This window comes from Cricetulus griseus, chromosome 5 (assembly GCF_003668045.3).
Source record: "Cricetulus griseus strain 17A/GY chromosome 5, alternate assembly CriGri-PICRH-1.0, whole genome shotgun sequence".
NCBI lineage: Eukaryota > Metazoa > Chordata > Mammalia > Rodentia > Cricetidae > Cricetulus > Cricetulus griseus.
This window is the reverse complement of record NC_048598.1, coordinates 118141439-118168326: the sequence shown is the minus strand read 5'-3', so window position 1 is coordinate 118168326 and position 26888 is coordinate 118141439. Positions and strand designations below refer to the sequence as shown.

The window sequence follows — 26888 nt, the reverse complement described above, 5'->3', positions numbered from 1 at the left end:
TCCATTAGCTATGTAACAACTACTTGTTCCTGTTCATTGTGAGGTCAATTTTTTTTTTTAATTTAAAAAGACTCAAATTGAAAAAGAGCAAAATGAACATTGCTATCGGAACTAGAAATTTTGTTGTAGATCTGTGTTCCCATTGTGAGGACATAGGCAGAAAGGCTGGCATGGTGGTGACAGGGGTGGGGAGGTGTTATATGCATATAGAATACATGTAGACCACAGGCCTTTTAAAAAAAAGCAGGAGTGCTTGGGCTCTGGGGGGCCAAAGACCTGGATTAGAACCCTGAGCAGTCACCAATCATACCAACAGCCTTATCTGTAAAATGGTGGTGGGGGAGCTGAGAGAGAACCATGTTAGATGCCTAACAAGGAGGAAAAGTGAATATTTTTGATTTAATTCATAAATATCCATTGAAGGCCCTTTCCTTCCATAGCATTTTCAGCTCTAGAGGCTGGGTGATGGCAGTAGAGACAGGCTAAGGTATTTATGTAGATAGACTAACTATAAATAGGTTAATAACCTCAGGGGAAACTGACAAACAGCAGGCAGAAGTCTATATGGAAAAGGTAAATGCAATTCATGAAAAGCCCCTGGAAAGAAATAGACAGGGGTGAGAAAAAAAAAAAAAAAGGCACCGTCCATTGAGGTGACAGTGAAATCTAGAACAAGAATTCCCAGCAGAGGGGACAGCATGTGTAGAGTCCAGAGATGGAGAACTTGGCGTTCTGGTGATGAGAGGGGAGGCCCTGTTGCTGGAGTTGAGGGTAGAGAAAAGCCAGGTTATAGAAGAAGCAGTCAGGGCCAGGTCTTCTCCCACTGGATCCTGCCCAACAGACCAGGGTTTGTGCCATAAGTGATGGAGGCTGTGGAGAGTTGAAAGTAGAGGAGATAACTGATAATTTAGCCGGGAGAGCACCCCCTGGGGGCCATTGCCCTGTCGCAGCAGTGAGAGTTTGACAGGGGAGGTTGGAGTGATGGTGGTGATGCAATCTGATCGAATTTGCAAGTGTGATCCCTGCAGACTGTTAAATGGGCTGTTGGTGGGGGCGGGGCGGGGTGGGATTAAGGTGATTTCAGGCTTGTTTCTGGCCAAACCATCAGGTAGATGGTGGTATTTATGAAAAGAGTACAATCGCAGAAGTGTACTTATAGAGAGAACAGCCAAGGGCTCATCATGCCCTCCTGTGCACGAAAGTTCCCTGGGACTCAGGTTACAGACAAGTTCCAGTCCAGAAGGTCTGGAGTGGGGTTCAGTCCATAGGCAGACAACTGTCCATAGACTTTCACTCTGAGTCTCAGGGTGCTGGAGCTCTCACCCTTACCCCAGCTCCACAGTGCCTGATGGCAATTGCCAAGAAAGAGCTAACTGTGGGGTGACCCCAATCCCCTATTATTATGTCCTGCCTGACAGCTCTGGCCAGGACTGCTGCTGCAAGTGGGCTTTTATGGGGTTATAGAAAGCCATGTTAGGGATATTTTCACTCATCCATGTATATCTTGTCTGCTGTGTGCCTCTTGTGGCCTATCATAGCAATTACCATTACCCAGAGTCCCTTGGCTAATAGGAGGCACCAGCAGGGAGACAGGGAGAAATTTTTTTAAGCTAATTTTAGTGTATTTTTAAATATATTTTTTGCACCCAGTGTGTTTTGATCAAGCAAACCCTCATTGCCTGTGCTAGGTTCCTCTGCCGCCTCTCTTCAACAATTTCCTCCCAGCTCCATGCATTTAGTGTCTACCAACTGAATGAACCGAGGGCTGCCAGAAGGTGTGTGGATACAGGGCTGTCTTCTGCAGTAAGGGTGGCCTCTCAAGGGCTGCATCCTTGAAGAACAACTGGCTCTCCTTTCCGAGCAGCCATCAGTTGCTATTGGCTCCGTGGCTGGGGTGGAGCTTCATGTTCACCTCCCCTTTCAGTGTGCTGGGATCTTGTCCGTCCCGAGCTTTTGTCCGTCTGAGGTTTTCACATGCAGCCGTAACTGTTCTGAGTTCATACGCACAGCTGCCCAATTGTGTCCTGAAAACAGATTCACTGTAGTCATCCACCACCCCAGGCACTTACACGCCTTCCGTTCTCTCTTCTACGATGATCCCTGGGCCTTGGGAGGGGACGGGACAGCTACCTGGCCCGTTTAGGACCAAGAGCTCCACACTCGTCCGCAGCATGCTGACCAGGTGTGGGTCTCTGTTAACCACCTCTACACTACACTACTACACATGGGAGCTTCTCTGATGAGGGCTGAGAGTAAAATGACAAGCTGTCCACTCGGCTTAACTCTGTGTCCGTTCATCAGAATAGTAGTAGTGGGGAGGGAGAGAGAATTTTAGAAATTAATCTTCCCAATGCTGACGCCTTTTGTTTGGTCTCTGTAGCTGTCTAAGTGCCCTCTGCATCCATGCTCTGCCACTCTGCCGTGGCTGGTTCTAGTATAGAGGCATTGGTACTGGGTAGTGCTTCCTGAGATCACTGAGGGCCACCTTCTGCTCTTCCTGTATCACCCGGCATCCCTGACTATGTGAGGGGGGGAGCCTAATGTCCCAGGTGTCTTTCAGTAGCAAGTGCTAGAAACCTCAAACTCACTCCATGCCAAAGGAAAAAGTCTCAGGATTTGTGGGTCCATCGTGAACCCCAAAGACAAGCTGCATAGTCAGGTCCTGCTAGGTGCTATCAAGAGGACCACGATATTTCTTTTTCTGTCTGTGTGCCTCTGTTTGCCATTGTCTGTCTGTCTGTCTGTGTCTCCCGTTCATCTCTACAAGCCCCACCTCTCATCATCCATCTTTGTCTCTTCATTCTACATGTATCTGTTTCTACTTGGGACTGTCTCTCAGGGCCATCGCCAGGGTGAGCAGGCCGAGGGCCTAGATTTGACACTGAAGGGTATACTCCCTCCCTGGTGCCCACTTTGTACTTACAGGGGCCCCAGGGTGAGAGCCTTCTCCAGTGTGTGTCTTCGGTATCTTGCTCACCACCTTGGCCCACACCTTCCCCTTGTCCCTGTGACTCCCTCCTGCAGCTGAGTGTTTCCCTTAGGTTTCTTTTTGTTCCTGTGGACTTAAACTGCCCGACCTTTCCACCTCCTGCAATGGTGGAAGTTGCACACATCTCTGGTGTGCAGCCCTCAGAATCTTCAAATCACAGTACAGCTCATCTCCTATCAGCCATCCTTACCTTGTCCCATCAGCTTGAGATCAGAGATGGGATGGGGTGAGGAAGGGCCTTTTAGGTCGCTGGTCCATGAAGAGCCTTTTTCTTCAACGCAGAGTACAGCAGACACACTTCTCATGCTGTGCAGACTTCTTTGCTCTTGAGGCTTCTGGGAATTGGGCAGAACACAGACAGAGCTAAGGGTGATGGCTGGGGAGGATGGACTCCCCAGCTGCCAACTCGATCACACCATTCTCTAAATGCCTTCTGCCATAAGCTACCTCCCCCTCAGACACCTCAGTTCTTCCAGCTGCCTTGTAAGGAGCTCTGCCACCTCCCCATTTGGGGTTCTGGTTTTAGATGGCTGGGCTGTGTGTGGTGAGAACATTCTGTCAGATGCTTTGGAGAACTCAGGAGGTATCAGGGAGGGGGAGGTCCAGCTTCCTTTCTGGAGATGTCAGAGGAGGCTGGGGGAGGGCACAGAGGCTAGTCTCTGTCTAGTGAGGTCTGTATACAGTTGAGGCACTGATATAGTGTGAGGAGCTGTGTGGGTGGAGAAGGCAGAGGCCCCATGAGCCCCTGCCTTGTGTCTGGAAGGGCCTTGCCAGCCTTGTCGCCCCTAGGCAGCTCCAGAGCAGCAGTTGGGGGCGGTGAGAAACACATCCCCATTCTAATGGGGAAGATGTGGTAAGTGGCATCTTGGGCTACATCTCAATTCCACGAGATGTCATTTGGTGAGGAAGGTTGCTCAGGGTGGGCGTGGGTGGAGGAGTGGCCTCGAGTGAGTGTATACAGTGGGAGCTGCAGAAAGGGGGACTCTAGACCTAAATTCACACCCAAATTCCTGCCAGGACTGCATAGGACTTGCCCCAGTCATTAGTGCCCTGTACCCCGAATCTGGATACTGTTTTCAGTCACTGTGCTTCTGAGGAAGACAGGTAACACACTTCCAAACCCCTTCAGACAGGCAAGAGGCACCCCAGCAGAACAGGTTTCCTCCTGAGTGCTGGGCTAAGGTCTCATAGTTGACAACTCAGCCACAAAAGTCTGGACAGTGAGTTATCCATCTGCACCATTCTCCACACTCTGGTGTTCCATTCCTTCAGCTGAGGCCATTATCACTGACTGAGTGCCATTCGTAGGTACCCATCCTCCAGAATAGCAGGGAAGGCAGGTGGCCACTTTAACTGGGGTTGGGGTAGAATTCTGTGGTAGCACAGGGCTCCTATCAGGGGCATCCAAGGGGCCTTCCTAGAGGAGGTGGCATTCACCTCCTCTTGAAGGATGAGTTTACCAAGTAGGAAAGACAAGTCTCCTTAGCCGGGGTGGATGGTCTGACTGGCACGGAGGAGGGCGTGGCATCCAGAGTGAAAAGTATTGACAGAAGGGATTGATGGGCTCAGAGTGGACGGAACGGTCCACTGATCTGGTGTCAAACTGACCCAGGCAATCTGTTAAACCTGCAGCCATAGCCCCTGAACAAGTCGCTCCTAACTCAGGGTCAGGCCTTGTGCTGGGGTAGGGGTGGGATCCAGATTCTGGGGACAGGGCTGCATCTCCTCGGGTTGCTTAGGGAAAGGCTTGAGGCCCTGGAGTCCGGCAGGGGCAGGCTGCATGCATCGTCATGACAGTTTGTGGGCAAAGCCTCTTGGCAGAGGGGAGATTGCACTGGCAGCCACTTCCTCCAGTTCCTTCCCTTTGCCTGATGTCACACTTACTTCTGCCGGCTCTGGGGTGAGGCTGAGGTTGGGCGGAATCTATTTCAGCCAGGTTTCTGTATTCTAGATGCAGGTCAGCCAGAGGAGCTGTCACTTCTGGTATGGTTTCAAAGGAGGCCAGGGGCCTGGGAGGTATCGGGTGTGGCAGCATCGATGGGGCACCTCTCCAGCAGCCTCCCAGGGGGCCAGTTTCACGGCCCAGAGTGCTGGGCTGGGTTCCCTCCCGGTGCTCTTGACCACGCCAGAAGGGCATGGTGAGAGGATCCTTATTTTCCTGGCTGATGTTCCTTTGGGCTGAGACCTTGTCACAGGCTCTGGACTGCCAGAGTCGCCCCCTAACCTTATCCCACTCAAGAAGTGACAGAGTTGGCAAACACAGAGCAACACCACAGCTTGTGGCCTCTGACTTGGAGCTGTCCCTGGTCCAGCTGGCCCTCTGAGGCCTCTGGATTTCCCTGGTTGGCAAGGACAGCACAAGCCACCCCAACAGAATACCCCTGCAGGAATGTGGCCCAACTGGCAAAGTGTTTGCCTAGCATGCACAAGCCCTAGGTTTAATCCCCAGTTTCTAATAAATTGATCTGTGGTAGCCTAGAGCTATAATCCTAACACTCAGGAAGTGGAGACAGGATGATTATAAATTCAAGGTCATCCTAACTGCATAGTGAGCTCGAGAATAGCCTTGGCTACACGAGACTCTGCCTCAATATTAATTAATTAATTAATTAATTAATTAATTTGGGGAGCAGAAAGGTTGAAACTGGTAAAACCTGAGTTCAAGATCTGGCTCTGCCGTGTCTTTGTTGAATGGCCTTGGATAAAGTGACCTTTTAAGCCTCAGACTTGCTATCTGCAAAATGGGACAGTAGCAGCTCCTTCCCAGTGCTGTCTCTTGATCTTGAGGACAGAGTGGTTCGTGTTGAAAGCCTTTGCTGAAGCAGGCAAGAGGCAGCTCCAGTTATTACTGCTAGTGAAACTTTAGCAACTGCCAGGCAGGGTGGCTGCTTGGTGAGCTTTTGCCCCTCCTCCTGGGTTATGGCATTTACTTTATGCATCCTGAATTCCTTCCAGAGACAGGCTAGCTGGTAATCTCAGGGGACTCTGGGATGTGTCCTGGCACCCCCCCCCCCCACACACACACCAAGCTGTCTCATAGCTGAAGTCTTGGGGGAGGACAACAAAGAAGGGAAAGAGAATTCCAGCCAGGTGAGAGAACAGAGTCACTGTGAGAGCCTGGGGAAATAGATCACAAGTTTGGGGGACCAACAAAAGGAGCCTCATTAGTAGGAATGGGTGGCATGGGTTTGAAATGGCAGCGAAGAGGTGGGGTGAAGATAGACTAGGCAGGGCAGGTGCACAGTGGGAACCTGGGTCTCTGCCCAAGGTGTTTTTAAAGGAAGTGCCTAGGAGCTGCTGGCCTGGAAAAAAATCACACCCAGAGGGCTTGAACCAGGCAGAACAGGTTGCCCCACTCCCTTGTGGGGAGCCGCCTGCCTCCTGTGAGTGGACTAGCCAGGCTCCCAGCCCCAGTAACTCCATCTGAGCTGGTAGCTCTACCCTTAGGGGACACTGGCCCCTCCCCAGGATACCCACCTGCTCCCGAGGTATATCCTCCTATGACCAGGAGATCTGTCCATCTCAGCAGCCAGAGGTGTTTGCTGAGATGAGGGTGCGAAAGGGGGATCTGTCCCCCTGTCTGTCTATGTGTCAGGTGGGAAGCTGTGCCCAGGGTCACCCGTGGTGTCTAATCCGTGGCTCTGTGCCCTCACAGCTAGATGAGGAAGAAGAGCGAAGGAAAAGGCGCCGGGAGAAGAACAAAGTCGCCGCGGCCAGATGCCGGAACAAGAAGAAGGAGCGCACGGAGTTTCTGCAGAGGGTGAGCGGGGCAGCTGTGGTGGGGAGGCACCCGCCCTTTACAAGGGGTCAATGTGCTCCGAAGCCTGGGACATTGGACACAGCAACCCAGAGAAGGTAGAAGGATCCGTGCTTTCCTCCCCTGTGCTTAGATCCTGGGTACTGACTGAGCCAGGTGGCCCAAACCTGGCACTCTATCCGTTTTGGTCCCTGTGGCTACCCCAGTGCTAGGGTACACGCTAATGAAGTAGGATGTCGGGGCAATGCCAAGCCAGCTGCCTCTGTCAGTGGAAATAGCTCCTGGGCTGGCTACCAGGAAAAAACCCCATCTATTACACTGTCTCATCCACCCTGCATCCCCACTGGCCAGCGCTTAGTCCCACCGAAGATGACCTCTGAACTCGCTGTTGCTGCCTCAGGGACCAGAGGTCTGATCTATCTGTGGAGTCCAGCCTCCGGTTGCTGCCCCTTGTTTCCCACTGTCTCCTGCCTTCTTACTTTTGATATCCCTAGAAGGGTGCTTGCTCTTTCTTCCCCTGGGTCCTGCGTCTCAGCCCCTGCTGCCTTTGTCTCAAAAAATGGTGACACTGAAGAGAAGTGAATGGAAACCTGGACAGTCAGCAATGTCCCAACAACCCTGTCATTGCTTTGTTACTGACCGGCAGGCATTTTTGTTCTATGAGCCACCACAATGACGAGCAGGAGTCGTGAACATTTGCAAAGCCAGGCACTGTGCTGAGTGCTGCGTGTGTGATCTCATTTTGTTGGCAGAGCAGTCATGAAGTTTGGAAGCTTTGTGGTTCACTTTCTGTAGGTGAGGAAGGAACAGTGAAGAAGATAGCGACCCACCCAGGTCTCTCAGCCACCAAAGGGTGGGACTGATGTCAAAGCCTGCTACTGGCCTCAAAGCCTCTGGTCTTTCTTTGTTTGTCTTTGTTTCGAGACAGGGTTTCTCTATGTATCCTGGTACTCACTCTGTAGACCAGGCTGGCCTCGAACTCACAGAGGTCCGCCTGCCTCTGCCTCCCGAGTGCTAGGATTAAAGACGTGCGCCACCAACACCCAGCTGGTCTTCATGTTCTTATTCCTGCTTTGATTCTCAGCTCCTTGGCTGGTTCATTCATAAATTCATTTTTTAATTCAACAGGCACAGGAAATGTCCAGTGGTGCACTAGGTACCTATTGGGGGGACATAGCTATGAAGAAGTAAGGGTGGATTGACCTGATGTTCTCCAATACTGGAGTTTGTGGTTCCCTTCTCACTCTTGCCAGAAGCAGAGAGCTGTTCTGGGGCCACAGGTGTGAACAGTATGAGCGATGTATAGGCCTCGCTAGCTGTGGGCACCTGGGCAGGGCAGGACTTATCACCGGGACTGAATCTCCTTACCGCTGGGAGGTCTTAAAGTGAGGGTATGCAACGCTAGGCTTGAAATTGTTCAGCAATTTCTAAGATACAGGCCTTAAAGATGAGGGAGTGCTCTGTGTTTTACATCCATCATTGAGCACTTGATGGGCAGAGGTGGGAGGTGCAGCCAGGCTTCTCAGGAGAAGCTTCCCATGGGACTCCAGCTTCCTGGAGCTCGTTAGGCAGTTAGCAGGCAAGACGTGCCCACACCAGAGGCTCTCAGCCACACAGCAGTACACTAGGTAGCCAGTGCCAGATGAATGGATCTTCATTCTGCTAATATTTGCTAAGCATCTACTGTGGGCCTATAGTTGATGCCAGGTGAACTTGTTGAACACCAGTCATTTCATGTGGTTACAACTGTTCAATAAGGTAACCTTAGTTATTCCCATTTTAGAAATTGGTCCATAGTTCAGAGAGATCAAGTTGTTTTCCCAAGGCCACACTACTAGCAAACAGAGAGCAGAGACTCAGCCATCTTTCTGTCTAGCAGGTGATACTCAAGGGCCCAGCTGCACTGTGTGGGTCAGTGGGCCCTGTTCTCTGTGAATAGCAGATGGCAAATGAGGATCAGTGGCCCAGAGTGCTGTGGGAATGCAATGCTGCTGCAGGGGGCCCCACCTGAGGATGGGCTGAGGAAATGATTGCATTTGTGAGGTAAAATAGGGGAGGCAGGAAGAGGGGGTCGTTGTGAGCAGCACATACAAAAGCAGGCGGAGCTGTGTAAGGATGTGTTCAGGTCATTAAAAAGAACATTATTAGTGTGGCTGGAGGTTAAATTCGCACATGGAAAGACAGAGAGGCAGGCAGACTCTGAGCCTCATTTGTAGAGCGATCCTACATGCTGGCTTGTCTGAAATAGACCAGTGTGTCCCTTTTGTACAGGCTGGTTATTAAGACACCTTCCTCCGCTATCATGGGTGTAATATCTGTGGTCATGGTGAGCCGTGACAGGATTCAGAAGGAGTAAGGCGCCAGCCAATCAGAGGAGTCCACTGGCTGCAGGGGCACTCCAGTGGCCTGGGGCGGCTGAAATAGTATTGTATTGTCCCAGCAAGAGATGTGGCTGCCAAGAGGGAGAAAACTATGTGACCTTGGATCTGGAGAGCAGCACAATGTGGGCTCCAGCCCAGTCCCTTCTTCCCTAGATACAGCTCCCCATCCTGTGCTGGCAGTGCCTGCGGACCTGAGGGACTGGAGGAATGTAGCTTTTAACCCTTACCCCAGCCTGACCTCTGGGCACTCACATGCAACACAAAGAGGCAACCTCTCAGAGTTCACCTCTCTAGATCAGCCAATGTCTGAATTTGGGTGGGCACAGGCCTTTGCATGGGTCAGTTCACATCCCACAGATCTTAGGCCTCGCCCAGAGCCTCCATCTAAAGCCCAAGGTGTCTGTCTGCTATGGTGCTGGCTTCTGCCGTGACACTGCACCCAACACCGGGTTCTCGGGGCCCTGGAGGCAACGAGACCATTTTACATTCCCAGATACTCTGTGCTCTCTCTCCCTAGGTTCCCTCTACCTGGTCACACTGGCCCTGGAAGGATGAGAAGGGTCCCCTCTGCTGGCAGGTTTCTGAGGGGCGAGTGGGTGGGTCCCCCTCTGCTGTCCAGTTCTCTACTCAGGTTGCTCAGACTCCAAGAAGTAGGGAACACTGTCCACAGTAGCATAGGTAGCAAACAGCCAGCATTTAGCCCAGGCACAAGCTGCTTCCCAACTTAGAAAAGTTGATGGGACTCAGTTTTATGTCCCCTAGGGCATTTTTTAAATATAAAGCCAGACTTAGTGGCACATTCCTTTAATCCCAGCACTCAGAAGGCAGAGGCTGGTGGATCTCTGTGAGTTAAAGACCAGTCTGATCTACAGAGCGAACCCCAGGACAGCACAAAGAAATCCTGTCTTGAAAAACAAAAAAGAAGAGGTTAGTGATGCTGTAACAGCCAGGCGAAGTTGCCCCAAACCTTACCTGTGACACAGATGTCCATAGCAGGGGTTGACTCTCCTACGCTGGGTTGGAGGAGGTAGATCTGTGTGGTGTTGAGTGCTGTGTTGTATTCCTCCCTTAGGGTTTTGGTATTGTTGTTGTTATCATTATTATTATTATTATTATTTACTGTTTTGGGTTTGGGACACAGAGTCTTGTATAAACCAAGCTGGCTTCAAGCTCACTATGTAGCCAAGGCTGGCCTTGAACTCCTAACTTCCTGTCTCAGACCTCTGAGGGCTTGAATTACAAGCTTATCCCACTATGTTCAGCCAGCCATGTCCTGCTTGAACTTAGGCTCACTGTAACAAAGGCCAAACTCCTTCCAGACCCCACTTAGCACTCTCCAGCCCAGCTCCCCTCTCAGGCTCCATTCTAGTGTCCATGCATGCACCTTGCCCCTCTGCCCTGGCCCCTTTTTTTTCAAGCACAGATGGTGGTCCTCAAGACTTGCCAAGTTGTCCTTGAAGCATCTTTCTTTTTCCAACTCTCTTCCAGCTCAATGGCTAAAAGAAGGCTCCCTTATGCCCCTCTAGCCCTTCAGTGTACACAGTGCTTTCCCGGTGGGAACTCTTCTAATCCCAAGGATCATCACCTCTAGATGAACAAGATGACTTGCTCTGTACTCCGATTCTAAACCTCCAGTATTTGTATAGCTTCTGCTTTCTCTGCTCTCTCCACTGTGTGCTAGAGAGCAGAGCACTGTGGTCCCTGGTTATCTTTTCACACAGGGCAGCTTGCCTGTGGCTCTTCTTCATTGGGGGTTCTTTCTCAGACTTCCTTCCCTTCCCTGCTCAAGCATCCGAAGTCAGCTCCTCACCCTGCTATTAGCACTTCTTGCTGGTCTCCTGCACTCAGAATGGCTGGTCATTAGCAGGCCCTTGCCCTGTGCTGAGTGGATACTCTTCACAAGCCATGGGAGGAGCACTTTGGATTCCCCAAAGTCTTCATGGCCATGGCAGGCTGAGGCATGCCATCAGAGGTGGGTAGATGGCCCTGAGGCTTCTCAATACAAAGGCTGAGGACAATCTGAAGACTGTGTTAGCAGCTTGGGCTGGGGGTGGTGGGGAGGATAGAGGAAACACTAGCCATCTCTCAGAGTTCTGAGAAGTGTGGACCAGGCCAGCATTCCAATCTTGTCTCAGCCTGTCCCATTAAAGGCCACCATAGACACTTTTTTGGTAGTTTCCCCCTTAGCATTTCTTTTTCTCCTTTTTGAAGCTGTTGCTCAAAAAGGTGTCTGGTCCTAAAGCCTGCCTGCCTCAGCCATTCTGAGCTTTCTGGGAGCCTGTGCAGCCACCTCAGAGATGTGTACAAGGAACGATCCCGACTGGCACTGGCGGGGCCAGCAGTGTGAGGAAGTTGCCCTCTCACTGAAGGTGTGGGAACTCTATTGAAGGCCCCGGAGTCTCAGAGGGAGGCTGTCCCAACTGCACCCCACAGGGCAGAAGGACCTGCCACACAGACAGTTAGTTGCAAGCTCAGCCTGCTCTGTGGCTAACTCAGCCTCTTCAGCATTGGCGTTTTAGACTGGAAGGTCCTTGTGAGGGTTGCCTTGTGTGTCACTGTACTGTCTCAACATCCTTCTCCCCCCCCCCCCCCTGCCAGTTACGCTGCTTCAGCTGTGAGAGCCAAGCACTTCTCCACACCCGGGGACAAGGTCACGCCCAGTGAAGGGCTGGCTTGAGGTTCCTCAGTTCACACATGAGGAGAACTTTCAGTTACAAACTGGAACTGAAAAGCAGGAAGAGCCATTGCTGTGTCCGTTAGTCCTGCTGTGCAAACCCCAGGCGTGCTTGTCACTTGTCCCCACTGTGAACACACAGCCTCACATCCCATCACACCCTCAGCTTTCCTTCCTCTCCTCAGGGCTGGGACTGTGTCAGGAGTTTCATCTGAAATCAGTTGAAAAACCTCATTTTGGGTCCAGCAGGTTGTTTGTTGATTGTCTGTGGACGAAACTCCTAGACTATGGGGGATACTGAGGGGACCGGGAAAGTTCTAAGTAATTACAAGCTAATGGCCAGGAGACACATGTTTTAGCAGGAAAGGTCCACACTCGGATTCTTAATCCCAACATCAAGACTTTCCCATCATACATTTGGCACATAGCAAATCACTTGGTTTTTTGCTGCCACCTGTGGGCCAACATGGACTCCCCTTCATGGACCTGCTCCGGATCCACCTGGCCTCCTTTTTGGCCTGCCTCCCCCTTCTCTTGGTGCAAAAATCTTGTTGCAGGGGAGCCTTTGGGTGCGTTGTTTAGTTGTTTTGTTTTTCAAGACTGCACAGCAGAAGAGGGCTCCAGATCTCATTACAGATGGTTGTGAGCCACCATGTGGTCACTGGGAATTGAACTCAGGACCTCTAGGAAGAATAGACAGTGTTTTTAACCTCTGAGCCATCTCTACAGCCCCTAGGGTGTGTTGTTTAGTTAACAGCAAGGAGACCATGAGTAGAGGGAAGGGAGAGAGAAGGGATATGACTCGGACTATTCCCCACATATCAATTTGACCCATCCTACTGTGGCAGAGGTCATTAGTGTATGACAGGGCCCTGCCTGCAGAAAGTCACTTACCCCAGATGCTCAGCCTTCAGTGGGACAGGTGCCAGGCCGAGTGCATGGTACTTCGAAGGAGCAGGCTGGCAGTGACAGCTGACAGTGTCTCTGTCTGCACAGGAGTCAGAGCGGCTGGAGCTCATGAATGCAGAGCTGAAGACCCAGATAGAAGAGCTGAAGCTGGAGCGCCAACAGCTCATCCTGATGCTTAACCGCCACCGCCCCACCTGCATCGTGCGCACAGACAGTGTCAGGACGCCTGAGTCCGAAGGCAACCCGCTGCTGGAGCAGCTGGACAAGAAGTGACTGAAGGCCTGGAGGAGGCATCAGAGGAAGAGTGGTGGGGGGAGCAGCAAAAGGAGAAGAGGAGCAAGGTGATGGAGGCCCCCTCCTGGGAGCATGACAAACTCTATGATGAGACTTAGCATAACTGGCCTCCAGTCTGCTCTTTTCTGAAACTCAGCCCGGCCACACAAAAGCAAGAGCAGACTGAAGAAACCAGAGGGACCAAGCGATGAGACCAAAGTTGACCCGCAGGTAGGGGCTGTCCCACTCCAAGGCCCAGCTTGAAGGGCACCTCAGCCAGAGAGATGTCCAAACAGGTAGCCTCCTCAGGCTCTCCTCTGGCCTCTCTGCCAAGACCCCCACCCAAAGGACTACCGAGCAGCCAAGAAAAGCCATGCGTCGCGAACACAGTGTGGCCGAGGATGGAACTTAGCGTGGACCGCAATCCACTTCCCCAGCCCTGCCCAAGCCGGATGGAAAGGGGTGCACTGTGGGGCTGTGATGGCCCTGCCCGGGTGGTGCAGCCTGGTGGCCCTGCTGGAGTTTGCTGTGGCACTGAGGCGCGGGCGCCCTTCCAAAGCACACACTCAATCGATGAATGTTTACAGACTGGCTGTCCTGGCGGGGCTTCCAACTGCACACGTTTTTTTTTTTATACTTTCTTTTTTTTTAATATTTTTTACAAAAAAAGATTTTATACGAGCAATATATATATGGATTTCTATAATCACTCGATGTGACACAGTACAAATATGCTATGGTCTGTTGTTAGGGACATCCGCCCACCAGTTACAGCCATTGTAATTCCTAAGTACTGTAGGTTCTGGGTGTTGGGGGGTGGTGGCCAGGCGGGTGGGGTGCATTTCCATCCTTGTAAACCCTTCCTAGTACTCAGTCCTGTATCGCTCAGTAAACATTGCTCTTAATTACCCAGCTGCCTCGAGTGGTGTCTGCCCAGGGAGAGGGCATGCCCAGGGCAGGAGGGGTTTAGAGTAGTTTCCGTTGCTGCCCTCCCTGGTAAGCCTCAATGTGCCCACTTCACAGATGAGGAGACCAAGGCCTAGGGAATGTTAAAGAACTCTGTACGTACCATTTTGAGGTACTTGTTTCATTTATTTAGGCCACAAATGTTTTATAGTTGTTTTTTATTATTTTTAATTGTATGTGTGTCTTTGTGTAGATATGCGCAGAGGTTAGAGGATTTGGATACCTCTGGAGCTGGAGTTATAGGTTCTTGTGAGCACTTGGTGTGCTGGCAGGGGATCAAACTTGGGTCCTCTGAAAGCACCCTTGAGTGCGCCAGGCACTGTAATGAACTGAACCTCTGCTGGGGGATAAACAAACCTTGGTCTTGCCCTATGGAGCCAACAATGGGTTCATCTCATACTTGCTTGTTTGCTTCAAACTCATCTCCTTTCATCCGCATGGCAGCTTTGTCAAAGGGGCAGACCTTGGATGGGGATTTGGAGGTCCAGAGAGACAAAATGAAGCTACCGCTTGTTGAAGTCATACTGCACGATAAGCGTGAGGTCCCACTTACTCCCTACAGAGTAACGAGAGAACGCAGAGCAGGTTCCCCTCTCACACAGGTAGCTTAACTAAGGCTCAGAGAGAGCACATGACTTACCCAAGGTCATTCAGCCAGCAAGAAAGAGTGGTATTAGAACTCCACCTCTAGAGACCCATGGCTTTTCCCATTACCGGCTGTCTCTGATTGTCCATTTGGATGAATGTCACACCTCTGGGAACAGGAAGTTTAGAAGCCACCATCGTTGATAAAATTTGGGAGAAAGCTGTAGACTCTGGAGAGTTAGTTCTATGTTGGCCCATGATGATGTAGTGGACCAGCTCTCCCAGCAAAGGAGTTCATGACTTAGGGACACATAGGTCTGGTCTCCACAGTCACATCTCCTGTCCTGTAGAGGCAGGGCAGCTCCCTGCCATTCATACAGCAACTGCCAGTTATTCCGCACTTTACAGTTTGCAAGGCACAGTTATCTGTTTCTGTCAGGGTTCTGTGAGGCAGGCAAGGTGGCTGTCATTAGCTCCCTTCTATCTGGAGGCTTACCAAGCTTAAAGTTCACCCGGCTACAGAGAAGCGAGGTGGGAGCAGACTCCATAATGCTCCTTCCTGGGGATGTTGTTCTTCTGGGGCCAGGTAACTTCTTGATGTTGAATCTGTGTGCCAGTGACCTTGAGTGTCCTCTCAATCATAGATGAGGCCTCTGGGAGGGATGGAAATGGAAAATAGGTCACTAATAAACAGTTGGTCCCTCTCTTTGTATTCTCTCCATCTGACTTGCTTGGTCTATCTATCTGGAGACAGAGCCTGGCTAGCTCACTGTCTGCCATGGCAGCACGCAGTAACAACCTGTCACCTGAGTTTCTTTAACACTGTCCAGCCAGGAGTAAAAGTAAGAATTTGTAAGAGCCCATCTAGAGGCCTATAGATGCCCCTGCAGGGTTACTATCCAACCCCTGGATGCGGCTTCTTTAGTTTCCTTCTGGGATGCCAGGACCTGAACTTTCATAGATCCAGCCCTTTTTAGGCTTTGTGGGTGGCTGCCCACCCAGACCAGTTGCCTGAACTGCTGTTCCTGCATGGTAGCTTTCTCCTTCATAGATGCACTCACTCTGATGACTTCCCCATCAGAGCCAGCTCTAGGGTATTTCCTGTGTGTCACACACTGCATGTGTTTCATCTGGTTCACGTGGCCTTCCTGGGAGGTCCATGCTACAGTCTCAGATAGATGGACAAGGCAGAGAGAGGAGGGACCTCGCCCAAGGTCACAGACCTGTTAGGTGGCAGTGCCAGGATGCTATTCTAGGCTTCTCTGGTGGATAGCAGCTGGGCCTGTGCCTCTCTGAAATGACCTCAGCTTGATTTGTCTGTGACGAGCCCTCAGCTGCCAGAGGATCATGGCAGGAGGCAGAAGTGACGAATGCCGAGCCTCATGCGTTCGCAGCACCCACTGAGTCCGAAGCTCTAATGCCCACCTGCAAATGAGAGCTTTGTGTTTCCTTACCTGTAAAGTGGGACAGTGGGACCATAGTCTTTCTTATGGGGACGTTATCAGGATCAAAGGAGGAATGGCGGTAAGTGAGCATTATCCTGCCCTCTGTTAGAGAGGCTAGTTGATATTTATCGAATAAAATTATTTGAATAGCTTTTAGCCTCTTTAAAGGCAGGCTGCAGAGTTTACATTCTGACCATGTCTTGTCATGTGATATGATAGATGCCTGGGACCCAAGACTCCTGGGTTCCCACAACTGTGTTGGGTGCAGGATGATGCAATTGAGTTGTGTGCATTCACAGCCTGAAAAAGACAGGTGAGATGCACTCGCCACCAGCCACCACCACATAGGCAGGTGGAAGAGTGGGATGGTCAGGATGGCTTCGGGAAGCTTCCACCCCCCCCCCAGTGGTGGCAGAGCACTTCCTGTGACGTGGCAGTTTCCTACCTGAGACTGGACTTGGGAGGAACCCTGTCACAGGCTCCCCCTGATGCCCAAGGATCACCACTGATGCTGTTTGTGCTAAAGGGAAACGAAGTGATCTAATTGCCTGTGGATGTAAGTATAGACAAATAAATGATGGTGTCTCACAAAATCAAGTGTTAGCCCTTAGAAATGAACCTCGGCTATGTCTATCGTCAGCCGTCTATTCATTAGGATGAATCTCGGAAGCAGTGGGGAACCGAAGGACAGGGGAGCAAAGTACAGGAGGATGTAATGTATGGAATGTTTCTCAACACGGAAATAGATAGGTTATTAAGGACACACAGAGATCCGGTTAACAGGCAGAATAGAAAATGCAAGAATGTTATAAATACCAAAACCAGTGGCTGGGACTGACACTGGGGTGGGCGGGGACCCCCAGTGGCTTCTACAAGGGTAAGTGGGACACTGGGTTTCAACTGTATGTGTGACTGTTTCTTCACTTTTAAGCATGGTATCAGGTCTAGAGTAACTCCAGGCTTGTGGGGGTGGCGTGTGTGCTCAGAGGCACCGTTTATATTCTTTTCCTCCTTTGTCTGCTTCAAGTTTCCTGATAAAAAGAGAGCAAATCCCAATTCAAATAGAGGGTTTGGGTTTGGTTTTTCCCCTATTATTTCCTTAGCAAACTCAGGAAATAAGAGCCACTCTGAAATTACAATGGGTTGCAACACTTGGCTCTGACTTTGTGCAAATTCAGTTGCATGCCTAGAGGAAAAGAGAAGCACTTCAGAGGGTGAATCTAGTTGGCCTTGCCCTGGGGAGGCTGCTCTGCCAGCTGTTACCCTGGAGAGCCCCCCTCTGCCCTGGCTTAGCTGCTCCCTGAGCACTGGGGTGGTGTGAAGTGCATTCAGAGTTAATTCCCACTCTTAGACTCTCTCCTTCCCTGACTTTGCAGCCCCATCCGCTGTGCAAAGTCTCGGCTGTGCCCGGGGCCCTACAATAGAGAAAGCACAGGGTGGGGGCGACTTTTGAAAGACAAGAACCCGGTGGGTTCTGGTGCACTGCTTCCTGTCACTGCTGTGACATTACAAAGGGTAAAATGGCTTCAAGCCACACATATTTTATTGTCTCACAGCTCTGGATTTCAGAGTGTAAAATGCTTCTCCCTGGGCTAATGCCAAGGCGTTGGTTGACAGGACTGTCCCTTCTGCAGACTAGGGGAGAACCCGTGTTCTCGGTTTTTGTAGAACATCATAGTCCTTGGCTCGCACCCTCTTCTGTCTACAAAGCCAGCAATAGTAGATGCCGAGTTCTTTCATGCCCTGTTTCCCTAATATTGACTCTTTTTCTTTTCACATCTGTCTTTTTTTGGGGTGTGTGTACATGTTCATGTGTGTGTGCATGTTCATGTGTGTGCATGGTTCGTGTGTGTGCATGTTTGCGTGTGTGCATGTTTGTGTGTGTGTGCATGTTTGTGTGTGTATGTTCATGTGTGTGTACATGTTCATGTGTGTGTACATGTTCATGTGTGCACATGTTCATGTGTGCACATGTTCATGTGTGTGCATGTTCATGTGTGTGTATGTTCGTGTGTGTGCATGTTTGTTTGTTTGTGTGTGCATGTTTGTGTGTGCATGTTCATGTGTGTACGTGTTCATGTGTGTGTACATGTTCTTGTGTGTACATGTTCACATGCATGTACATGTTCATGTGTGTGCATGTGTGTACATGTTCATGTGTGTGCACATTCATGTGTGTGCATGTTCATCTGTGTGCACATTCATGTGTGTGCAAGTTTGTGTGTGCATGTTCATGTGTGTACGTGTTCATGTGTGTACGTGTTCATCTGTGTGTACATGTTCATATGTGTACATGTTCATATGTGTGTGTACATGTTCATGTGTGTGTACAAGTTCATGTGTGTGTACATGTTCATATGTGTACATGTTCATATGTGTGTGTACGTGTTCATGTGTGTGTGCATGTTCATGTGTGTGCATGTTCGTGTGTGTGTGTGTGTGTGTGTGTGTGTGTGTGTGTGTGTGTGTACATGTGTGTGTGTGTGTGTACATGTGTGTGTGTGTGTGTACATAAGGAGGTCAGAGGTCTACATTGGATGCCTCCCCAGTCACTCTCCATCTTACTCTTTGGGACTGGATCTTTCACTGAACCTGAGTCTCACCTGTTGTGCTAGAGTGGCTAGCCTGTACGGCCCAAGGATTCCCCTGTCTCTGCCTCCCAGCTGGGATTACAGGCATGTGCCTGTCTTCATGTGGGCACTGAAGATTGAACTCAGGTTCTCATGCTTGCACAGCAATCAGTTCACACACTGAACTGTCTCGGGCTCCTTCTGTCTTTCAAGGACCCTTGTGATAAGATTGTCCCCACCTAGATCATCAAGGACAATCTCTTTATTTTTAAGGCTGATTAACAACCTTACCTTGAGCCAGGCAGTGGTGGCGCATGATTTTATTCCCAGCACTCGGGAGGCAGAGGCAGGCGGATCCCTGTGAGTTCAAGGCCAGCCTGGTCTCCGGAGTGAGTTCCAGGACAGCCAGGGCTACACAGAGAAACCCTATCTTGAAAAACCAAACAAAACCCACCCCACCTTACCTTCACATGCAACCTTAGTTGCCCCTGGCTTATGACAACGGGTTCCAAGGATTAGAATGTGGCCCTCTCTGGCGTGGTTGTTATTCTGCCGATGGCCCAGGAAATGAAGACTTGGAACTTCTTAACTATGACCCTTCCTGCTACCTGGAAAGATTGGCTCCATTCCCTGTGAACACCACAAGATGTGTGGTGTACCTCACCCACCCACCCTGGTGCCCGGCACACAGATCTGTGAAACAATCCAAACACAGGGGCATGGCCCAACACAGAGAGAAATACACAGGCCACCTGCTCACATATTCACAGAAATGCATAGACACATGCCCACTAAATACAAAATAGTGAGCTTCTTCACCACACTGGCATAGCTTGGTCATTTGGGAATGCCAAGTATGGTTAAAAAGGAGGTTAATTGAGCTGGATGTGCTGTTGCAGATTAAAGTCTGTGTGAGACAAGACGTGCACAAAACCAAGCTACTCAACATCCCTGCCTGGAGCAGGGAGGGCTCAGGTGACTCTCACCCCTAGCCGAGGCGATGTGACAGTTGCTTTGATGGAAGAAAGTCATTTTTATTTAGGCATGTGGCCCCTAGAAAGCTGACCATACTCCGGTGGATTCCCCACACCCATGTGTATATGGGCAGCACAAGTTGGACTCAATAGACCATTTTTTAATGAAAGGACTTGGAGTTGGCAGTGGATGGGAAGTGTCCAGGAGGAGTTAGAAGGAGGGAGAGAGGGCTGTATATGCTCAATATACATTATATGAATGTATGGAATTCTCAAAGAATAAATATAAACATTAACTATTTTGGGAGACTGATTTCTTTCTAGGCTTCTAATACAGCAAGATGACACATAACCTTCGCTGCTCTAAAAGGACAGTACACGCTGGGTGGTCTGTCCTGCACACCTGTTGTGTTCGTTTCCAGCCTTATGACTCTGCTTTTCCTAATGACCTACTCTGAGTAGGTATGAGCAACTTCACACACATACAACCAGATGGCGCCCCCTCACAGGTGGAGGCCCTAAAAGTTCCACTTCCCCCTGGAATTCATCTGTGCTATGAACACAGACCTGGAGACTCAGGGCGTCGATGCTTCCAGAGCCTTCTGTGGTTACTAGTGGGGAGGAGCGTGTGGAGAATGCTTCTCCCTTTCATCCTCCAGGTGTGTGGTTCTGAGGCCTGTCCCACAGACCATGAGGTCTTACAGGGTTAGAGAAGGCCTGTAGAAGGGGAGTGTTGGGGAGAGCTGTGGAGGGTGGCTGCTGGGGGTGGGAGCTGAGGAGGTGGCCTGTAGAAGCAATTTGGCACTTGGCCTGGGATACATATATTGGTTGTCTCTCTCTCCTGGTCCTACTGTGTCCTTCCCTCCCTGCCCCCACCCCAACCTAACTAAGCACTGGAGTACAAGGCTTTGCTTCAAGGCCTGCTTTACGGGAGCCAGGCAAAGCCAGGTGCTGGACGGTGGAGGGATTAGCACCAGTGGGGGGTGGGGGGTGGGGGGTGGGCGGGCACGGCTGCTCAGATCTTCTATGGGGATTGAGATGTGTGGGTCCCAGGATCACATCCAGGTGGTCAGCTTTGGCAGCAAGCTCCCTCATCTACCAAGCCATCTTGCCAGCCCCCTTGATGAATTTTTTCTTTTTGCATCAAATTCGGGGCCCTAAAGGAGAACACCCTAGGGCAACAGACCCTACACCCTAAATGGGTGATTGAGAATCATGCATCCCCAGAATCTGTTGAATGTTGTGAGGAAGCAGGGTTGATCGGGCCCCCTGCACAGATTGCAGAAGCAGGAACTGCCACATGGTGTTTGTCCCCAGGCCCACCTCTGTCACACTCACGTCCAGGGAGACAAGCAAGACCATGTGTCAGCACAGATCTAAGAAATACAGTTCCTGCTTGAAAAGCAATTGCTCACTTGTTGGAGGAAGCCCAGACCCTGGCTGACAGGTGTCTGCTGGATCCAGAAGATATGTGGGAATGGTTACATCTGGAAAAGTGGGAGCACTCACCCGTAACCCAAGCATCAGCATCAGCATCTGGGATGTACCCTGCTCCACTGTCCGTGTAGCTGTGAGAAGCCTACAAGCTAGGCTGTCAGCGGGGTGGAGACATGCTAGCAGCGCCTCCTCAGGGAGTTAGGGAAGGGCCCAGGTCCATCGAGAAGTTGACGTGTGAGATGGTAAGATCATCTTCTGACAATGCTCCCTAGATACCCAGAGGCATCCCCCCAGGTGACAGGCACATTCTGGTGAGGGATGTCAGTGTCTCAGAGAAGCTGGGCATTGGCCACTCTGCGGCCAGGGTTGACTATGGGGAAAGCTGCCCTAAGACTGGAGCTGCCTGCCATCAATGGTGATTATGGAATTGCAGAATGGGAAAGGCCTGCGAGATACATGAAGGGCATTGTTATACTGTGGGTGTCAAAGTCCTCATCTGTATCTGGATGGAAGTCAGCTCAGAGACCCAGACTGCAGTGATGGAAGGGCACTAGGGACCCTCCTGAGGGAATCCCTACATCCCCGAACACTCTACAGTAGGGAAATGGATTTCTCAGCTCTTCTGGGGGCTGTTGAATCTCCCCGTGCCCATTAATATAAAGGAAGTGAGATGACAATAACCCGGGGTACCCGTGCTGGCCAGATTTATGTCAGCTTGACACAGCTAGAGTCATTTTGGAAGAGGGAACCTCAACTGAGAAAATGCCTCCACTAGAATGGCCTGTGGGCTAGCCTATGGTGCATTTTCTCAATCGGTGATTGATGTGGGAGGGCCCAGATCACTATGGGCAGTGACACCCACAGGCTGGTGGCCCTGGGTGCTATAATAAAGCAGGCCGAGCAAGCCACAGAGAGCAAGCCAGGAAGCAGCTCCCCTCCATGGCCTCTACATCAGCCACTGTCTCTAGGTTCCTGCCCTGTTTGAGTTCCTGCCCTGACTTCCCTCCATGATGGACAGCACTGTGGAACTATACTCTGAAATCAACACTTTCTTCCTCAAGTTGCTTTTGGTCACGGTGTTTCGTCACGGCGATAGAAGTGGATGGTGTCGCAGAAATGGATGGTGACCGGCCCTAGTCTGCCCCACAGAGTCTCCAGTGGTGAGTTACAGTCACACCCTTCCTGTTGGTGTTGGCCTAACCGGAAAGTGTGCACTTGGGATGAAGCTCCTTGGGGGCTGCAGAATCCTCACACTCCTTCTTTACATCCAGCAGCTTTTGATGGGAAAAACTGAATAGATGCATTTGAAACTGCTCCACCCCTACAAGAAGTCAGAAAGGATAGCTTCCCTCTGAGCAATGCAGAGGAAAGGCTCCCACTGCAATCACTCAGGGATGTAGGTGGCCTTGGTTCCCACCAGACCACTGCTGCAGCCACTTGTTTGACTCCTGTGAAAGGTGGGCTACAGAGGGTGGTGGTAGACTACTGTAAATCTAGATGCTTGCTGCCACTGTGCTAGATGGGTTATCTTCAGAACAGGTAACACCACCCGATCACTCCGGCAATGTGTTCTTCTTAATTTCCATCAAGTAGGACGAAAAGGAGCTCACTTTCGTTGGTATCATGGCTTGGATGTTGAATGCCTCCCCAAAGATCCAGACATTAGTGACTTGGTCCTTAGCCTGTGGTGCTGTTAGAAGGCGGTTGGATTTTCAAGAAGTTTAGCTATGTAGGAGGAAGTTAGGTCACTAGTGGGGTGCCCTTCAAGAGGATATTGGGACCCCGGGTCCTTCCCCTCTCTTTTTGGGTTTCCTGGATGCTGGGAGGTGAGTGGCTTCCTTGACTATACATTTGGTGCCATGCATTCTACCTCATCACAGGTCCAAGCAACAGGGATGAGAGATTGGAACTGAAGCCTCAGAAATAATGATCTACGATTAATCCCCTTATTGCATGATTACCTCAGGTATTGTGTTATAGTGATGGGAAGCCAACAATACAGATGGCAATTGTTTGCAAGTCTACTAATTGGTAAATATTTTCTTCTCAAGTTTCACCCATAGGGGAAAAGAAAAAATCGCTCACTTTCACACGGGAAAGGCAGTGGTGCCCATTTACTATCTAGCGTGAGGATTACTTTGACTCTCTCTTCTCCATCCTGGTATGATCCGTGGGACATTTGAGTCTCTTGATGTTCCACGGTGTCTCAAAGCTCCCACTGGACGAATGTCACTATGCACATGAGACCCACAGTGCAAGAAGTGGCAATGACTGGATGCACAGTAAGCCACAGAGGTGGTTGACAGTGGGAAAGAAACCCTAGATGGACTTGTCGGCCTGCCCCGTTGACGGCGTTCCTAGTGGTCTGAAGCGTCCTGAAGCGTGGCCTTCAAAATGAAGCTCAAGCTATTGCATGTTACACCTGCCACAGAGAAAGAGGCATGGGGCCTTCGCAGACCTGTGGATTTGGAGACAACCTACATTCTGTGTTAGGGATAGTGCTCTAACTAACCCACATGGCAGTGGCTTGGAAGGCTGCCAACTATGAGGCTCTGCAACTGGTCTGGACTGCAGTTGTAGCTGCTGTTTGCCATTTTACACTATGTAACTCAAAATACAGCAGAGCCAAAGGAGGCCATGGCACATCCGGCCTCCTCTAGATGACGCCACTAAACAGAGCCCATAGTAGTCCACACTAAACTACACTGGGCGCTGGGAAGTCCTGTGTAGTCCCTTGCCCAGAAACACTCAGGGTATATGGACTCCACTCAACACAAGAGTTTCTTGAAATGGCCTCCTCCTCCTCTAGCTTGGAGGCCGGGGAGGATACATGCTGGGGCATGAGAGGATGTGATCCCATCGGACGATTTTTTTGTTTGTTTGTTCTGCAAAGCTAGCCCCATCTCTCCAGGATCAGATCTCAAAACAGGTAAGGGTACAGCCATCCTAGAAACAGTTCTGCACATGGTGACCTGGATTCAGACCTTCTGTGCCTTGCTATCTCTGTTAATACCTTAATAAAAAATTCCCTTTTTTGTATTTATTTTATGTACGTCTGGGTACCACATATGTGCAGTGCCTGAAAATGCCACAAGAGGGCGTCATATCCAGTAGGACTATGTGAGTCAACGTTAGAACTTTTACCTAGCATTTACAACCACACACACACACACACACACACACACACACACACACACACACACACACACACACACAATAGCAGGCCACCTGCTGCGCTAGGATGAACAAAAGATGGAAACCTCAACTGAGCACTTAAAACACCTGCTGGGTTCTTCTGAGATTGGTCGGATTACTGAGACTCATCCTATGGCTGAAGAAACTGAGACTTGGCTCAGGGACTCATTCAGCATCACACAACTAACTGCTCCATTTAGTTCAACCAGTGTTAGCTGAGCTCTACTATGCGTTAGGTGTGACACATACCCTCGTCAAGGCCGGGTTCCCAAAGCAGAGGGGTTTAGAGGTTCATGAAGGTCTGATGATGAGGGTGGCAGCACCATCAGTGAAGTAATCTTCTTGTAGGTTGCTGTAGAGATAAAGAGGTGGGGCTTAGTTGGAGGAAGTAGGTCTGTGGGGACATGCCCTGGAAGACAAACTTTGTCCCTGTGCCCTTTCTGTCTCTCCTGCTTCTGAGCCACCATAGGAAGAACATCTCTTCTCATCTTGTTGCTCTGCCTCACAGCAGCCTAGAAATAATGGAGACTGTGCTCCAAAACAGGTCACCCTCCTTTTGGGTCTACTCTGCTCTGAAATGCTAGCACTAGTGTCTTCCAGGCTAGACAGCAAGTATAGAACCAATAAAATCTTCATCTTCAGGGAGACCACGATTTCTTGGGCCATGGGCAGGCCTGTGTGGTAAGGATTAGGCTTCGGTCTGAGGTAACTACAAACCACATTCTTTCCTATGAAAAGCCAAATCTTCCTTCAATTCAGCATGTGCAGTAGTTTAGGGATTTTGCTGTTTTTGTGTGTACCAACATTTCAATATTTTCATAGCAGCCCTGGCCCCGCTCCCTGGTCTCTACAGCACAGGTGTTGCTCCTCAGATATCCCAGAGCTGCTTCATCTAAGTGACCAGAAGCTGTCCCTGTCTCGGGAGACTTTTGCCCTTGGTGCCACCAGTCAGTCTCGAAGCTCAGCAGCCCTTCAGAAAAGAGAAGGCTGGCCCCCGGCCTCAGCAGATCCACCTTCCCGTGGCCCCGAGTCCTTCTAGCCCTGCTTTCTGCAGTATTTATAGCTCCAGTGGGAAGGGTTGGAGTGCCCTCATTCTATGTTGTTTTTTTTCTTCTTGAAATATAGGCTCAGGCCACCCTTCTATTAACTCAGCTTTGGATAACGATGACAGTAAGACAACTCCTCCAGGCTCTGGGACCTGAATGGCTGATTTCTTCATGTTATTCAGAGTTGCTGAAAAGCACTGTGTGTGTGTGTGTGTGTGTGTGTGTGTGTGTGTGTGTGTGTGTGTGTGTGTGTGTGTGTGGTGTTGGCATGAGCAGGGTCTTCTGTACACCAGGCTGGCCTCCAGAATGCTATGATAACTGCAAGGTGCCAGGGATTGAACCTGAGTTTTCTTGCATACGAGGCGGGCACATTTCAACTGAGCCACAGGGTTCTGTGAACAGCAGAGTCTTCTCTTGGATGCGGTCAGGTCCATGAACTGAGACGTAGGCATTCCCACCACAGCATCTAGCCAGGCTCTAGAGCAGAGGTTCTCAACCTATGAGTCGTGACACATTTGAATCCTGTACCAGGTATTTACAATACAATTTATAACTAGCAAAATTACAGTTACGGAGTAGCAATGAAAATAATTTTATGGTTAGAGGTCGCCACAACATGAGGAACTGTATTAAATGGTCTCCGCATTAGGTAGGTTGAGGACCACCGGTCTAGAGACATCCCTGCTCTGTTAGAAAGAGAGGGAACTGGGGTGAGGGAAAAGTCCAAGGTCATTGTTGCTGGGATCTAGGAAATAAGCATAAATAACCATCAGGTCCTTAGGGAAGGGCCATGGGGCCATGGTCTGTTTGGTATGAGGCAGGTGGAAGGGTAGGCAGCCATGACAACAGACTCCATTTCTACCTGGACTCCTCCACCAATGAGCAGGTGACCCTGTGGGGCCTCTGTTCCCACCGCTTCCACACTGAGGAAGCTGGAACTTGTGAAAAGAAATTGGTTTCCATCATAGACTGATAGATTCCATGGTGGCTGGGATTTATGAAGTGATTTGCATAGGTATGAAAACTGTTTACGAACCTTAGACCTGGGAAACTCAACAGAAGAATTGCCTGAATCAGACTGGCCTGTGGCTGAGTTTGGGAGATATTTTGTAAAATGCCTTTCCCATCACGATGGACTGCACCCTCAAACTGGGTACCAGAATAAATCCTTCCTTCTTCAAGCTACTTTTGACAGGTATTTTTGTTACGGTAATGAAAGAAGTAACTAAGACACTTGCATTTTTTGCATGTCTAAACACATGCATGTATGCATAACACACATGCACGCACATGCGCACACGCACACACACGTACACACATACTGTGCAAGTCAGATCTTTCATTGCTGTGAACAAATCCCAGAGAGAATCAGTGTAAGAGGAAAGTCCATCAAGCTCACAGTTGCTGAGGTTTTCAGTCTGTGGTTATCAGTGTCCCTCTGCCGTGGACTTGACAGTCATGGGAGTGACCTGGAACGCTGGCCCTCCGGTCTCAGTATCTAGAAGGAAGTAAGGAGTGGAGTCCAGTTTAAGTTTTATTTTATATATTTTTAAAATTCTAGTTGTAATTGTTCCTTCAAGCTTTTGCTCTTTTTTTTTAAGGGTGGGAAACGGTTTATTTCACTTACACTTCCATATTGGTGTTCATCACTGAAGAAAGTCAGGACAGAAACTCCAATAGGACAGGA

General features: G+C 50.2%; 1 protein-coding gene across 7 annotated transcripts in view; it reads left to right on the top strand.

Moving 5' to 3' along the window:
- Positions 1-24003, top strand: part of Jdp2 (Jun dimerization protein 2) — a 50257-nt gene extending 26254 nt beyond the window's left edge. For 2 of the 7 annotated variants that reach the window (XM_027418549.2, XM_035445244.1), the window contains 2 exons: positions 6645-6749; positions 12798-13895. In XM_027418549.2, the coding sequence (XP_027274350.2) occupies positions 6645-6749; positions 12798-12983 (291 nt within the window). In that variant the 3' untranslated portion in view covers positions 12984-13895. Of the gene's footprint in view, positions 1-6644; positions 6750-12797; positions 13896-22021; positions 22121-22840 lie in introns of those variants that run through there. The other 5 variants (XR_004770126.1, XR_004770127.1, XM_035445245.1 and 2 more) reach the window with 5 other exon arrangements.
- Positions 24004-26888: the final 2885 nt, after the last annotated feature.